This window comes from Anolis sagrei, chromosome 7, assembly GCF_037176765.1.
Source record: "Anolis sagrei isolate rAnoSag1 chromosome 7, rAnoSag1.mat, whole genome shotgun sequence".
NCBI lineage: Eukaryota > Metazoa > Chordata > Lepidosauria > Squamata > Dactyloidae > Anolis > Anolis sagrei.
In genome coordinates, this window is record NC_090027.1 from 2,612,118 (window position 1) to 2,629,242 (window position 17,125).

The window sequence follows — 17,125 nt, forward strand, 5'->3', positions numbered from 1 at the left end:
GAGCAGTCTGTTCAGCGCCTTCCAAGTCGCCCCGTCTTCTGTGTGCCCAGGGGGGAATCTCTCATTTGGTATCAGCCATTGGTTGAAGTTCTGGGTTTGAGCCTGCCACTTTTGGACTCCCGCTTGCTGAGGTGTTCCGGCGAGTGTCTCTGTAGATCTTAGAAAACGATTTCTTGATTTAAGGCATTGGCGTGCTCGCTGATACCCAAACAGGGGATTAGCTGGAGACGTCTCTGCCTTGGTCCTTTCACTATTGGCTGCTACTTCCCGGCGGATGTCAGGTGGTGCAATACCGGCTAAGCAGTGTAATTTCTGCAGTGGTGTAGGGCGCAGACACCCCGTGATAATGCGGCATGTCTCATTAAGAGCCACATCCACTGTTTTAGTGTGGTGAGATGTGTTCCACACTGGGCATGCATACTCAGCAGCAGAGTAGCATAGCGCAAGGGCAGATGTCTTCACTGTGTCTGGTTGTGATCCCCAGATCACAACCAGACAGATCACAATCTGGGGTTGTGATCACAACCTGGGGTTGTGATCCCCAGGTTGTGCCAGTCAGCTTTCATATGATATTGTTTCTAGCACTCACTTTTTGCTTGATGTTCAGGCAGTGCTTCTTGTAGGTCAGAGCACAGTCCAGGGTGACTCCCAGGTATTTGGGTGCGCTGCAATGCTCCAGTGGGATTCCTTCCCAGGTGATCCTCAGAGCTCGGGGTGCTTGTCTGTTCTTGAGGTGAAAAGCACATGTCTGTATTTTAGATGGATTAGGGATCAGCTGGTTTTCCCTGTAGTAGGTGGTAAGGGCACCTAGAGCTTCGGAGAGCTTCTGTTCAACCATCTCAAAGCTCCCTGCTTGAGCGGTGATGGCGCGATCATCAGCATAGATGAAGCTCTCTGTCCCTTCTGGGAGTGGCTGGTCATTTGTGTAAATGTTGAGCATGGATGGAGCAAGCACGCTCCCCTGAGGCAGGCCGTTCTTCTGTTTCCTCCCTTTGCTTCTCTGGCCCTGGAACTCAACAAAAAAGCTCCTGTTTTGTAGCAGGTTTCCTATGAGGCGGGTGAGGTGGTCGTCCTTTGTGATATTAGACATTTTTCTCAGGAGGAGGCGGTGGTTTGCAGTGTCATAAGCCATCTTCTATGTGCTGAGTCAGGTCCAACACTTGTGATGTGCAGCTTTTGCCTTTTCTGGACCCAGCTTGCTGTGGAATCAGACAGGGGTCTATTTTTTCCATAATTCTACGGAAGGATCCCCATAATCCATCTTGGATTTTGAATACCAAGTTCTTCCATGATCAGAGCTAGACAGATAAGAAGATCCTTTGGTTCTACCAAAGGCCAGTTGTGGCAAAGCACCCTGTTTCCGCCAAATTATATCTTTCCTTTTTTTGCCTTTGACTCCGCAGAGGATGAACAGCGGACAAACATGGCATCGCAGAAGAGTCTCCAGCAGCTCACCATGGAGAAGGAGCAGGCGCTTTCCGACCTGAATTCGGTGGAGAGATCCTTGTCCGACCTGTTTAGGAGATACGAGAATCTGAAAGGGGTCCTGGAAGGTTTCAAGAAGGTCCTCTGGACTGTTTTAAAATGCTTTTTCTCCTTTATTCCCTACTAGCTTAGGGACCCAACAATGCCATTTAATAGGTCATTTGTAACACGTTTTATCACAAAAAGTCGAATCTTTCCTTTAGTTTTTTATGAATGCACCCTTTAGAGCGTGAAAGGTCACAGGTTTGAATCCGGGGAGTGGGGTGAGCTCCTGCTGTTAGCCCCAGCATCTGCCAACCTAGCAGTTCTTTAGCTCTCACATCTTTTAGTGGCTGCGGCCACATTTCTATATTTTAATTGTATACTGAAAATTTAATAAAGATATATTGGATGAAAAACATGCACATGTGAGTAGATCAATAGGTACCGCTCAGGTGGAAAGGTAAAGGTGCTCCATGCAGTCATGCTGGCCACATGACCTTGGAGGTGTCTGTGGACAACACCGGCTCTTCGGCTTAGAAACGGACATGAGCACCGAGTCCCAGAGTCAGAAACGACTGGATTTAATGTCAGGGGAAAACCTTTACCTTATTGATCTACTCACATTTTGCTTTTAAACTGCTAGGTAGGCAGAAGCTGGGCTAAAGGCCAGGAACTCACCCTGAACGGGCTTTGAACTGTCAATCTTTATACTGACAGTATTTACTGAAGCTGGTGGTTTCAATCTGCTGGCCCAGGGAAGACATATTTTGTCAGAAAAGTAGATGAAACTAGTGATACTAGGCCCTGTTGTACTCCAGGACAGGAAAAGCCTTCTGACTGTAAACACCACACCGTTGATTGGAAAACAATCCTTTTATTGAAGATAATTTAAAAACAGCAAGTAAAAAAGCACTTAAAAGAAATAGGTAATTCCAATTAGGTAAGAAGATAAGCAGGAGCAAAAATAGTCCAGGGTTAAGTTCAACAAAGTCCATGAAAACAAAGTCCACTCTTCTCTAATATACTTCAGAAAACCAGGAAAGATTAACCCAAGGCATGAGTAGGCATTCATAAAGGTAAAGGTAAAGGTAGTCCCCTGACATTAAGTCCAGTCATGTCTGACTCTGGGGTGTGGTGCTCATCTCCATTTCTAAGCCGAAGAGCCAGCGTTGTCCGTAGACACCTCCAAGGTCATGTGGCCAGCATGACTGCATGGAGCGCCGTTACCTTCCCGCCAGAGCGGTACCTATTGATCTACCCACATTTGCATGTTTTCGAACTGCTAGGTTGGCAGAAGCTAGGGCTGACAGCGGAAGCTCACGCCACTCCCCGGAATCGAACCTGCGACCTTTCGATCAACAAGCTCAGCAGCTCAGTGCTTTAACCCACTGCGCCACCGGGGGCATTCATACAATCCAAGAATCCAAATCATGAAAGACTTAGATAAGAATATTCCCAGCAAGGCTTCCATGAAACAGGGACGAGAAAAAACACTGGATTCCAAATGATGCTTCATCTGACTATATTTCCCATACTTGGAACTTTTATCCCCTCGTTAAACTATTCCAAGCACTCAGAAATTGGTTTCGCTTTAATTGAGATTCCCTTATCTTTTTCTGTCGGATTCTGGCAGACCGCCGAAGGCACTGTTCGGTCTGCCTGTTTTGACTAATCTCTTATCTATTTGCACATTAAGTTTTGCAGCTGGGCCAGGTGCCCAGTTGTTTTCAAGCCCCAAATCCTGGGAACCCTCTGGTAGCAATTCAGGGAATACACCATCATCCCCACACTGTTTAGGGACATTCTCATGGGAAACTGCACTTTGCACAGGGATCTCCTGGTCCTTCTCTGCATCAGTATCATTGACCAAATGGTTCCATCTTGACATTCATTGGCATCACTTCCCACATCCAAAGCACCCTGATCCTGAAACACAATCACAGGCTGAACTCCAGCTGGCCCGGAGATTGATACCTGATTGACTTGGCTTTTCCAGAACTGGTTCAGGAGCAGCTCTCATCCCAGCGTCCTGCTGGTTGATACCTTTTCCCCCTTTCGTTATGATTTATTTATTTATTGTGTCAGACAACCGAAGAGTTGTATTACATTTTTGACAGAACAAACAAACAAACATACAAAAGACACAGCGTTTGCAAGCTTGGTAGTTGATTAGATGTCCTTTGAGTAGTATCTGGCCACATGGAGTGCTTCTGGTGTTGCCGCAAGAAGGCCCTCCATCGTGTATGTAGCAGGGCTCAGGTTGCATTGCAGCAGGTGGTCTGTAGTTTGCTCTTCTCCGCACTCGCATGTTGTGGATTCCACTTTGTAGCCCCATTTCTGAAGGTTGGCTCTGCGTCTTGTGGTGCCAGAGCACAGTCTGTTCAGCGGCTTCCAAGTCGCCCAGTCCTCTGTGTGCCCAGGGGGGAGTCTCTCATTGGGTATCAGCCATTGGTTGAGGTTCTGGGTTTGAGCCTGCCACTTTTGGACTCTCGCTTGCTGAGGGGTTCCAGCGAGTGTCTCTGTGGATCTTAGAAAACTATTTCTTGATGTAAGTTGTTGACGTGCTGGCTGATACCCAAACAAGGGATGAGCTGGAGATGTCTCTGCCTTGGTCCTTTCACTATTGGCTGCTACTTCCCGGCGGATGTCAGGTGGTGCAATACCGGCTAAGCAGTGTAATTTCTCCAGTGGTGTAGGGTGCCGACATCCCGTGATAATGCAACATGTCTCATTAAGAGCCACATCCACTGTTTTAGTGTGGTGAGATGTGTTCCACACTGGGCATGCATACTCAGCAGCAGAGTAGCATAGCGCAAGGGCGGATGTCTTCACTGTGTCTGGTTGTGATCCCCAGGTTGTGCCAGTCAGCTGGCTGATACCCAAACAGGGGATGAGCTGGAGATGTCTCTGCCTTGCTCCTTTCACTATTGGCTGCTACTTCCCGGCGGATGTCAGGTGGTGCAATACCGGCTAAGCAGTGTAATTTCTCCAGTGGTGTAGGGCGCAGACATCCCGTGATAATGCAACATGTCTCATTAAGAGCCACATCCACTGTTTTAGCATGGTGAGATGTGTTCCACACTGGGCATGCATACTCAGCAGCAGAGTAGCAGAGCGCAAGGGCAGATGTCTTCACTGTGTCTGGTTGTGATCCCCAGGTTGTGCCAGTCAGCTTTCGTATGATACTAGCACTCACTTTTTGCTTGATATTCAGGCAGTGCTTCTTGTAGGTCAGGGCACAGTCCAGAGTGACTCCCAGGGATTTGGGTGCGCTGCAGTGCTCCAGTGGGATTCCTTCCCAGGTGATCCTCAGAGCTCGGGATGCTTGTCTGTTCTTGAGATGAAAGGCACATTCTGTGTTTTGGATGGGTTAGGGATCAGCTGGTTTTATGTGTAATAGGCAGTAAGAGCACCTAGAGCTTCGGAGAGCTTCTGTTCTACAGTCTCAAAGCTCCCTGCTTGAGCGGTGACAGCATGATCATCAGCATAGATGAAACTCTCTGTCCCTTCTGGCAGTGGCTGGTCATTTTGTAGATGTTGAACATGGATGGGGCAAGCACGCTCCCCTGAGGCAGGCCGTTCTTCTGTTTCCGCCATCTGCTTCTCTGGCCCTGGAACTCAACAAAAAAGCTCCTGTTTTGTAGCAGGTTTCCTATGAGGTGGGTGAGGTGGTCATCCTTTGTGATGTTATACATTTTTCTCAGGAGGAGGTGGTGGTTCACAGATCTGTGAAAACAACTCCTGTGATCTGCTGCCTTTCAAAGCCATCTTCTATGTGCTGAGTCAGGTTCAGCACTTGCGATGTGCAGCTTTTGCCTTTCCTGAAGCCAGCTTGCTGTGGGATCAGACAGGGGTCTATTTTTTCCGTAATTCTATGCAAAATAAGTCTCTCCAGAGCTTGATATTATGATTAAATGTCTGTTTTCTTCCAACGTGTGTGTCTTCTAGAATGAAGAAGCCTTGAAGAAGTGTGCCCAGGATTATCTCAACCGGGTCAAGCAAGAGGAACAGCGGTACCAAGCCTTGAAAATCCATGCCGAGGAGAAATTAGACAAGTAAGAAGCCTTTAGGCATTGAGAGAACAATGGAAGGACCGGTCATTGTCCATTGCCCTTCTCCAAGGGAAACAAGGCTGGTCTCTCCCCAATTCCAGCTTTTGCAACTGACTGGAAGCAAAGGACGAGATTTTTAAGTGTTGCGTGCTATACGTTTTGTATATACCGTATATACTCAAATATAAGCCGACCCAAGGCATCTAATTTTACCACAAAAAAACTGTGAAAATGTATTGACTGGAGTATAAGCCGAGGGTGGGAAATGCAGCAACTATTGATCAATTCAAAAATATGACAAATAGATACCAATTCAAATACATTAATTGAGGCATCAGTAGGTTGATTTTTTTGAATATTTACATAAAGCTGTAATTTAAGATAAGACTACCCAACTCTGATTAACCATTATTCTAACCTCCTTCAATGTAAATATACTGACATATTTTTTCCAATAATAATAGACTAAAATAATAAATGTAATAATAACAATAATAATAATAATAGTAATAATAATAGAGTAAAATAATGGAAATGTAATAATAACAGGAATAATAGTGTAAACTGATAAATGTAATCATAAAAATAGAGTAAAATGATAAATGTAATAATAACAATAATAATAATAATAGAGTAAAATAATGGAAATGTAATAATAACAGTAATGATAGTGTAAAATAATAAATGCAATAATAAAAATAGAGTAAAATAATAGAAATGTAATAATAACAGTAATGATAGTACAAAATGATAAATGCAATAATAAAAAGAGTAAAATGATAAATGTAATAATAATAATAATAAGGTAAAATAATGGAAATGTAATAATAACAGTAATGATAGTGTAAAATGATAATGTAACCATAACAATAATAAATGGAGTAAAATAATAAATGTAATAATAACAAAATTCATAAAGTATAATAATGGAAATGTAATAATAACAGGAATAATAGTGTAAAGTGATAAATGTAATCATAAAAATAGAGTAAACTAGCTGTGCCCTGCCACGCGTTGCTGCGGCCTATAGTAAAACTTATCAAAGTTGAGTTAGATATCTGGACTATTATGAAAGAGAGGTAGCTATTCCTTTCCCCTTTTCCTCCCCCTTTCTCTCCTTTCTTCCTTCTCTACCTCTTTCTTTCTTTCCTTCTTTCACTACTTGGTTTCATCCTTCTCTTTCCTTCATTCCCTCCCCCTTTCTTCCTTTGCCTTTCTTCCCTCCCTGTTTGCTTCCTTATTTGCGTGTGTGTGTGCGGCGGCAGGAGGAGTGATGGAGCGTGGGGTTGCGTGTGTGTGTGCGACAGCGTGGGGGAGTGGGGTTACGCGTGTGTGTGTGGAGGTGGGGGGAGTGATGGAGCGTGGGGTTGTGTGTGTGTGTGTGGCAGCGGGGGGGAGTGGGGTTGCGCGTGTGTGTGTGGCGGTGGGAGGAGTGATGGAGCGTGGGGTTGTGTGTGTGTGTGTGCGGCGGGGGGAGTGATGGAGCGTGGGGTTGTGTGTGTGCATGCGGCAGGGGGTGTGTGTGTGTGGGAAACGGCGCGGCAGGGCTTGGAGTGGGCATGGCTTCCGCAGAGGGAACTGTGTGTGCGCGCCAGGGAACTTGCGGCTGGGCACCAATGCGCATGCTCAGTTGTTTTGCCGTTTTGTGAGTGTGTTGTTGTGTTGTTTTTCATTTTGAGTAGATATGTTTGTACCTTATGGGTTGTGTTATGAGCATGGGAATTTTGGTTAAGTTTCGTTGGGGGGTTTGTGAGTTTTGTTGTTTTGCCATTTTGTGAGTGTGTTGTTGTGTTGTTTTTCATTTTGAGTAGATATGTTTGTACCTCGTGGGTTGTGTTATGGGCATGGGAATTTTGGTTAAGTTTTGTTGGGGTTTTTTGAGTTTTGTTGTTTTGCCGTTTTGTGAGTGTGTTGTTGTGTTGTTTTTCATTTTGAGTAGATATGTTTGTACCTTATGGGTTGTGTTATGAGCATGGGAATTTTGGTTAAGTTTCGTTGGGGGGTTTGTGAGTTTTGTTGTTTTGCCATTTTGTGAGTGTGTTGTTGTGTTGTTTTTCATTTTGAGTAGATATGTTTGTACCTCGTGGGTTGTGTTATGGGCATGGGAATTTTGGTTAAGTTTTGTTGGGGTTTTTTGAGTTTTGTTGTTTTGCCGTTTTGTGAGTGTGTTGTTGTGTTGTTTTTCATTTTGAGTAGATATGTTTGTACCTTATGGGTTGTGTTATGAGCATGGGAATTTTGGTTAAGTTTCGTTGGGGGGTTTGTGAGTTTTGTTGTTTTGCCATTTTGTGAGTGTGTTGTTGTGTTGTTTTTCATTTTGAGTAGATATGTTTGTACCTCGTGGGTTGTGTTATGGGCATGGGAATTTTGGTTAAGTTTTGTTGGGGTTTTTTGAGTTTTGTTGTTTTGCCGTTTTGTGAGTGTGTTGTTGTGTTGTTTTTCATTTTGAGTAGATATGTTTGTACCTTGTGGGTTGTGTTATGGACATGGGAATTTTGGTTAAGTTTCGTTGGGGTTTTTTGAGTTTTGTTGTTTTGCCGTTTTGTGAGTGTGTTGTTGTGTTGTTTTTCATTTTGAGTAGATATGTTTGTACCTTGTGGGTTGTGTTATGGGCATGGGAATTTTGGTTAAGTTTCGTTGGGGTTTTTTGAGTTTTGTTGTTTTGCCGTTTTGTGAGTGTGTTGTTGTGTTGTTTTTCATTTTGAGTAGATATGTTTGTACCTTGTGGGTTGTGTTATGGGCATGGCAATTTTGGTACAGTTTCGTTGGGGGGTTGTGGAGTTTTGCTGTCCGGTTGAACCAACCTAACAGATTTATATATATAGATTGATATAATAATAATAATAATAATAATAATAATAATAATAATAATAATAATAGAGTGAAATAATAGAAATGTAATAATAACAGGAATAATAGTGTACAATTATAAATGTAGACATAACAATAATAAATGGAGTAAAATAATAAATATAATAATAACAAAATTCATAAAGTAAAATAATAGGAATGTAATAATAACAGGAATAATAGTGTATAGTGATAAATGTAATCATAAAAATAGAGTAAAATAATGGAAATGTAATAATAACAGTAATGATAGTGTAAAATGATAAATATAATAATAATAATAATAATAATAATAATAATAAGGTAAAATAATGGAAATGTAACAATAACAAAATTCATAAAGTAAAATAATGGGAATGTAATAGTAACAGGAATAATAGTGTATAGTGATAAATGTAATCATAAAAATAGAGTAAAATGATATAATAATAATAATAAGGTAAATTAATGGAAATGTAATAATAACAGTAATAGTGTAAAATGATAAATGTAATCATAACAATAATAAATGGAGTAAAATAATAAATGTAATAATAACAAAATTCATAAAGTAAAATAATAAATGTAATAATAATAATAATAATAATAATAAGGGATAAATTAAAATAATAAATGTAATAATAATAATAATAATAATAATAATAATAATAATAGAGTAAAATAATAAATAACCTTGACTCGAGTATAAGCCGAGGGGGACTTTTTCAGCCTTAAAAAAGGACTGAAAAACTAGGGTTATACTCGAGTATATATAGTATATAATTTCTGTTCTGATTGCAGAAAATCTAATTAGAACTTTACATTATAATGATTCGGTTTTCAATATTATTTGTGGAGTTTTTGAATCTCTTTTCATCTGGTTCAGAGGCACATTAAGCCCAGGACTGGTCACAAGTTACTTATTCTGTGCCTTCAAGCCGACTCCAATTTATTACGGTGACCCTCTCCTAGGGCTTTCTTGGCACGAATTACTCAGAAGGGGGTTGCCGTTGCCGTCTTCCGAGGCTGAGAGAGTGTGATTCTCCCAAGACTGCCCAAAAGGTTCTGGGGCCAGTCCCCATTCCTCCATGGAAAACCACTGGGCGACCTTGGGTAAGTCATTCTCACAGCCTCTGAAGGAAGAAAGAGAATGCCCTTCTCAACAAACGCTTCTAGGAAAACCCTGTGAGAGGTCCATCTGAGGGTCAGAATCAGATATTTATTGGGTTGTTGTAGGTTTTTCCGGGCTATATGGCCATGTTCTGGAGGCAATTTTTCTCCTGACGTTTCGCCTGCATCTATGGCAAGCATCCTCAGAGGTAGTGAGGTCTGTTGGAAGTAGGAAAAATGAGTTTATATATCTGTGGAATGACCAGGGTGAGACAAAGGACTCTTGTCTGCTGGGGCTAGGTGTGAATGTTTCAGCTGATCACCTTGATTAGCATTCAATGGCTTGGAAGGGCCTGGGGGGAATCTCTTGTTGAGAGTGATTTTATGTGCCTGTTTGCACATAACAACAGCAAAACAACAGAGGGGAAACAAACAGGCACATAAAATCACTCTCAACAAGAGATTCCCCCCAGGCCCTTCCAAGCCATTGAATGCTAATCAAGGTGATCAGCTGAAACATTCACAGCTAGCCCCAGCAGACAAGAGTCCTTTGTCCCACCCTGGTCATTCCACAGATATATAAACCCATTTTCCCTACTTCCAACAGACCTCACTACCTCTGAGGATGCTTGCCATAGATGCAGGCGAAACGTCAGGAGAAAAATTGCCTCCAGAACATGGCCATATAGCCCGGAAAAACCTACAACAACCCAGTGATTCCGGCCATGAAAGCCTTCGACAATACAGATTTATTTATTTATTTATTTATTTACAGCTTTTATATTCCTCCCTTTTCCTCACCCCGCAGGGGACTCAGGGCGGATTACAGCGTACACATATATGGCAAACATTCAATGCAAAGACACGCAACAGATATAGACAGACAGTCAGAGGCTATTTAACTTTTTCTGGCCACCAGGGGAGCTGTCGCTTTCATTGTCTGTCTGCGGTGCTGATGAAGCACTTCCGCATTCCCCGCATGCTTCCCTGCTGGAATGCTTCTTTATGGCTTCATAAATCAGTTAATTTAGCCTCCCCACACTTTTAAGGTGGTACCTTTTTTTTCCTACTTGACAGATGTTGGGGTTCAGCCTGAGTTTGAACCTGATTCTCTGTTTGTACCTCCTGATGCTAATGAAAATATATTTACTGATGCTAATGAAAATGTACTTCTTGATGTCAATGCTCCTGAAATTAGTGAGGAAGAAACTTTTGTAGGTTTGGAAAATTAAAGTCCCAGTGTTCATGAGAATGTTTCAGAGGGAAGCGATGACCTTTCACTCCCTTCTGCACCTGGGAACCTTAATGAGAACAGAAGGGGCCAGATCTGGCAAGACAGGAGTGAATCACTCAGCTTGCGAAGGTCTTCCGGATTAAAAGAAATACAAACAAGGGCTTCAAAGCACGGAGGCATATCACAAAACCAATTCCTCGGCTTTAAGTGCCTTCCACCGTGCTGACTTTCTCAGTTCAGGCATCGTTTTAGATTGATGAAGACCTTAGCAGTTCTCCCGGTTTCCCTGGCCATCGTCTTGAAAGATTTCTAGGACACCAAGTACGGTTAGTGGATTGCTAACAGGTTCCAGTATTTTACAGTGTGGCTTTGGGTTTTGATCTTGTTCATGGACGTTCATGTTTCCTGATTTTGCTGTGGCTTTTGACTTTGCATTTTTCCTTTATTTTTGTAACCATTTTTCTTCAATAAAAAGGATTGTTTTTTCACAGTCAAGTGAAAAAACAATCCTTTTTTTATTGAAGAAAAATGGTTACAAAAATAAAGGAAAAATGCAAAGTCAAAAGGGCCTCGTTTCCTGCTCTGGTTTGCAACAACAGATGCAACTGTCTTTTGGGTTGCAAAGGTCGACAACAGGCTACACACAATTGGTTGGAAGCCCACTCCAACCCGGGCTGGCTTCGAACTCATGACATTTTGGTCAGAGTGATCTTAATGCAGCTGACACTCAACCAGATGTGCCACAATCCCGGTGGCGCAGCTGGTCAGAGAGGGTGTGATTGTCCCATGTCTACCCAAATGTTTTTTGGATCACTTCAGGTCTTCCTGATCCAATATCCTGAAACTCTTCAACTCCATGGTGGTGGAACGTTGTCTCCAGTTGCATTTATTATAGCGTAGCAAATCACGTCAAGTCTCTTGGGCCGTTTGGAAATACCGCAAACCTTTTTCTTACCTAGGTTCTTGTGGGTTTTTTCGGGCTATATGGCCATGTTCTAGAGGCATTTCTCCTGACGTTTCGCCTGCATCTATGGCAAGCATCCTCAGAGGTGTGAGGTTTGCCGTAATTAGGACAATGGGTTTATATATCTGTGGAATGGCTGGGGTGGGGCAAGGAGCTCTTCCCTGCTGCAGTTAGGTGTGAATGTTTAGCTGATCACCTTCATTAGCATTTGAAGGCCTGCCTGAGCCTGGGAAAATCTGTTGCTGGGAGGTGTTAATCTGTGCCTGGTTTTTTCCTCTCTGTTGTTTACCTGCTGTTCTCTCTTGCTCCCTCAATGCAGAGCCAATGAAGAAATTGCTCAGGTGCGCAACAAGGCCAAAGCTGAGAGCGCAGCACTCCATGCCGGACTCCGGAAAGAACAGATGAAGGTGGAGTCCTTAGAGAGAGCCCTCCAGCAAAAGGTGAAGGTCCACCTGACATGGGCAAACTTTGGCCCTCCAGGTGTTTTTGGACTTCAACTCCCACCATTCCTAACACCCTCAAGTCCCTTCCTTTTCCCCCTCAGCTGCTTAAGTTTAAGCTTAAGGCCATCACTGTGTTAGTAGGCCTCAATATGAGTAGGCTCCAGTGTTAGTTCGCTTCCCAGCACCAGTAGCCCAAAGTGATAAAAAGAACAAAAACACACAGACAAATGTTCTCGCTTCCATAAGAGGTTTTTCTTTGTAGTAAAATAATATAGTAGCACCATTTACAAAAATAAAGTTTCCATAACACAAATAAATAAATGCATAGTAGTTTTGCACACAGCAGCCTTCACATTAGAGCTTTCTCACACGAGGCTTCTCTCACACAGAGGTTTACCTCACACTCCTGAAGACGACACTAGCTTTGGCCCACTAACTCTAACAGGCTTCAGCTTTTTTTTTGGTAGTAAAATAATATGGTTGCATAATTTACAAAAATAAAGTTTCCATAACACAAATAAATAAATGCATAGTAGTTTTGCACACAGCAGCCTTCACACTAGAGCTTTCTCACACGAAGCTTCTCTCACACAGAGGTTTACCTCACACTCCTGAAGACGACACTAGCTTTGGACCACTAACTCTAACACGCTTCGGCTTTTTTTTTTTTTTTGGTAATTAGTATGGTTGCATAATTTACAAAAATAAAGTTTCCATAACACAAATAAATGAATGCATAGTAGCTTTGCACACAGTATCCTTCACACTAGAGCTTTCTCACACAAAGCTTCTCTCACACAGAGGTTTACCTCACAATTCTTAAGACGACACTAGCTTTGGCCCACTAACTCTAACACGCTTCGGCTTATTTATTTTTTTTGGTAGTAAAATAATATAGTTGCATAATTTACAAAAATAAAGTTTCCATAACACAAATAAATAAATACATAGTAGTTTTGCACACAGCAGCCTTCACACTAGAGCTTTCTCACATGAGGCTTCTCTCACACAGAGGTTTACCTCACACTCCTCAAGACGACACTAGCTTTGGCCCACTAACTCTAACAGGCTTTGGCTTTTTTAAATTATTTTTTGGTAGTAAAATAATATGGTTGCACTATTTACCATAACAAGGTTTCACAACACAAATAAAGTCCTTTATACTTCCTTCTTTATTTCCATGCTGGACTTCTTCCTTATTCAGATAAACAGCTTCACTGTCACAAAGCCTCCTCTCACACCAAAATTACACAGGAGCTTTGGCCTGTTCATTGTGTTCTATTTCCTAATTATATTATTTTGCAATTGTTTATTTTATGTATCTTTTGTAATTTTTCATTGCTTTGTATTTTACTTTGTTATGTTGTATTTTCGGGCTTGGCCTCATGTTAGCTGCCCCGAGTCCCCTTTGGGGAGATGATGGCAGGGTATAAAGATTATTATTACTACTACTACTACTACTACTACTACTACTACTACATAGTAGCTTTACACACGAGGCCTTTAACCTGGGGCTTCTTTCACCAAAGCTTCTCATACCAGGCCTCCTCACACATAGCCTTCTCCTAGACTAAGGCCTACCTCACACTGTGAGGCCTACTTCACACAGAGGCTTCTCTCACAGACTAAGGCCTACCTCACACTGTGAGGCCTACTTCACACAGAGGCTTCGCTCACAGACTAAGGCCTACCTCACACTGTGAGGCCTACTTCACACAGAGGCTTCGCTCACAGACTAAGGCCTACCTCACACTGTGAGGCCTACTTCACACAGAGGCTTCTCTCACAGACTAAGGCCTACCTCACACTGTGAGGCCAACTTCACACAGAGGCTTCGCTCACAGACTAAGGCCTACCTCACACTGTGAGGCCTACTTCACACAGAGGCTTCGCTCACAGACTAAGGCCTACCTCACACTGTGAGGCCTACTTCACACAGAGGCTTCGCTCACAGACTAAGGCCTACCTCATGTCTGTGAGGCCTTCTCACAGACTGAGACCTTTCTCCCACTGAGGTTTACCTCAGACTGACTGCAACTAAGCTAAACGCACACCTGCTTATATAGGAGTGCAGCTTTTGCTGAGTCAGTGCATCCATTTAACCCTTTCAGTGCTTGACTCCCATTTTTGAAATTAAAAATATCTAGTTAATTTTTAATACTTCTGACAATAGGCTGTTTCTTGTGGGTTGTCGGAGAAGGCCTGCTTCCTTTAAAAAAGTCTTTATGTGGGAGTGAAAAGCCAACAGTGATTGGGCCGAATGTACCTCTTTGGGGAGTAAGTTCCAGAGCCGTGGGGCCACCACCAAAAAGGCCCTCTCTCTCGTTCCCACCAACCATACTTGTGATGGTGGTGGGACTGAGAGAAGGGCCTGTCCTTATTTTTTATTTATTTTATTTAGAGCTTTTCTAACCCGGTCTTCTCGACTTCTGAGGAGGGACTCAGGCCGGCTAACAACAGAGACTCAATATACAAATAAACTAAAGCATAATAACATCATAGCACATTAATACATTAAAACACATTAAAATACAGATCAAGAATGACAGAAAGCCAATGCGTCAACGTAAATCACAAATTCACCACCATGCGCCTTGTGGCCAACAGTCATTGATTCGATCATCAATCTGAGAATGCTAAGTTTCTGAAAGTCAGGAGGGAGGGGGCAGATCTGATCTCTATCGGGAGAGAGTCCCACAGCCGAGGGGCCACCACTGAGAAGGCCCTGTCCCTCATCCCCACCAGACGCGATGGAGCCCCGGTGACGCAGTGGGTTAAAGCCCTGTGCCAGCAGGACTGAAGACCAACAGGTCGTAGGTTCGAATCCGGGGAGAGGTGGATGAGCTCCCTCTATCAGCTCCAGCTCCTCATGCGGGGACATGAGAGAAGCCTCCCACAAGGATGATAAAAACATCAAATCATCCGGGCGTCCCCTGGGCAACGTCCTTGCAGACGGCCAATTCTCTCACACCAGAAGCGAATTGCAGTTACTCAAGTCGCTCCTGACACGATAAAAAAAAAACAAACAGACGCTATTGCAAAGGTGGTGGGTCCGAGAGTAGGGCCCTTCGAGAAGATCTTAACAACCTTGATGGTTCGTAGGGGAGAATCCGTTCAGACAGGTAAACTGGGCCAGAGTCTTTTAGGGCTTTATAGGTCAACACCAGCACTTTGAATTGTGCTTGGAAGCCGATTGGCAGCCAGTGGAGCTGATGCAACAGAGGAGTAGTATGCTCTCTGTATGATGCTCCTGTTAGTAATCCGGCTGCCACTCGTTGGACTAATTGCAGCTTCCGGGCAATCTTCAGAGGCAACCCCACGTAGAGAGCATTGCAGTAGTCTATACGGGATGTAACCAAAGCGTGGGCCACCGTGGCCAAGTCAGACTTCCCAAGGTACGGGCGCAGCTGGCGCACAAGTTTTAATTGTGCAAAGGCTCCCCGGACCACCGCCGAGACCTGGGGTTCCAGGCTCAGCGATGAGTCCAGGATCACTCCAAAACTGCAAACCTGCGCCTTCAGGGGTAGTGTGACCACTTCAAGCACAGGTTGTAACCCTATGCCCTGTTCGGCCTTTTGACTGACCAGGAGTAACTCTGTCTTGTCTGGATTTAGTCTCAATCTGTTGCAACTAATGATGATCTACCCTTTCGAGGGATAGATTTCTCTCACTACCTGTTGTCTCAGCTCCGTTCTTAACAATGAGTCATTTGTAAGTTGGATGTTTGCAACTCGGGGATGGCCTGTACATAATTAATTTAAGTTCCTATGGGCGTGATGATACAGGAACTGGAACAGGCCCCTTCTTGAAAGCACTGCTCTTTCTTCTCTTTTTTTAGAATCAGGAAATAGAAGAGCTGACTAAAATCTGCGACGAGCTGATTGCCAAGCTGGGAAAGGCTGACTGATCCGTCTCCGCCGTCCGGAGTGCCATTGCTTCCCGTTGTCTGTCCGCACCTCCAAGCAAGCGCCTTGCCTTATTTTGTCCACAACGACTCTCTCCCTCCTTCCCCGCCGCAGAGAGAAAAGCACACGTGCCCCTTCCTTGTCCGCTGTCCAGGAGCCAATGTTCTGCGTTGTCCTTGGTCCCCGTTCTTGTCCTGGTGCCAATTCATCCCTTGTTTTTTATTTGGAGGTAGTCCTGACTTTGTGTCCCCAAGAGGCATTAAGAGGAGTGTGTCTCAGTGTTGTTGGTGTATTTGATGCAGCATCATGAGGAAATAGTTGCTCGACACCGGTGCCCAAAAAGGCATTGTATAGGTGCCTCCAAAAACTATTGGTTACTGGAAAATGAGCCGTTATTCACAATACTTGCAGTTTGGCATCTGGAAGAGAGAGGCTCACACATTAAAGGGATACGTGGATTTTGGGCTTGGGTGTATCTAGGGCACAAGAAGAGGTGACCAGCACAAATCCCAACCGTAGATTGCACATAAAAATTCCCCACAAAAGTGCATTGGATCCTAGGCGAACTCGGCACCATTACAGCACTATGGTTCCGCATTTGCTTCCATAAGGAATTTGTAATTTAGGCCTGGTAGAGAATTCTAAACACCCCCCATAAATGTATTGTCGAAGGCTTTCATGGCTGGAATCACTGGGTTGTGGTAGGTTTTTTCAGCCTACATGGCCATGGTCTAGAGGCATTCTCTCCTGACGTTTCGCCTGCATCTATGGCAAGCATCCTCAGAGGTAGTGAGGTCTGTTGGAAGTAGGAAAAAGGGTTTATATATCTGTGGAATGACCAGGGTGGGACAAAGGACTCTTGTCTGCTGGAGCTAGGGGTGAATGTTTCAACTGACCACCTTGATTAGCATTTGATTGCCTGGCAGTGCCTGGGGCAATCTTTTGTTGAGAGGTGATTAGATGTCCTTGCTTGTTTCCTCTCTGCTTGTTTTGCTGTTGTAATTTTGGGGTTTTTTTTAATACTGGTAGCCAGATTTTGTTCATTTTCATGGTTTCCTCCTTTCTGTTGAAATTGTCCACATGCTTCTTGTGGATTCCAATGGCTTCTCTGTGTAGTCTGA

At 43.5% G+C, this 17,125-nt stretch overlaps 1 protein-coding gene across 6 annotated transcripts in view; it reads left to right on the plus strand.

The window, feature by feature from the left end:
- The window catches only part of TACC1 (transforming acidic coiled-coil containing protein 1), a 143,184-nt gene extending 126,427 nt beyond the window's left edge, over positions 1–16,757 (plus strand). For 4 of the 6 annotated variants that reach the window (XM_067470644.1, XM_067470642.1, XM_067470640.1 and 1 more), the window contains 4 exons: positions 1,404–1,564; positions 5,416–5,522; positions 11,976–12,096; positions 15,938–16,756. In XM_067470644.1, the coding sequence (XP_067326745.1) occupies positions 1,404–1,564; positions 5,416–5,522; positions 11,976–12,096; positions 15,938–16,006 (458 nt within the window). In that variant the 3' untranslated portion in view covers positions 16,007–16,756. Of the gene's footprint in view, positions 1–1,403; positions 1,565–5,415; positions 5,523–11,975; positions 12,097–15,937 lie in introns of all 6 variants that reach the window. The other 2 variants (XM_067470641.1, XM_067470639.1) reach the window with 1 other exon arrangement.
- Positions 16,758–17,125: the final 368 nt, after the last annotated feature.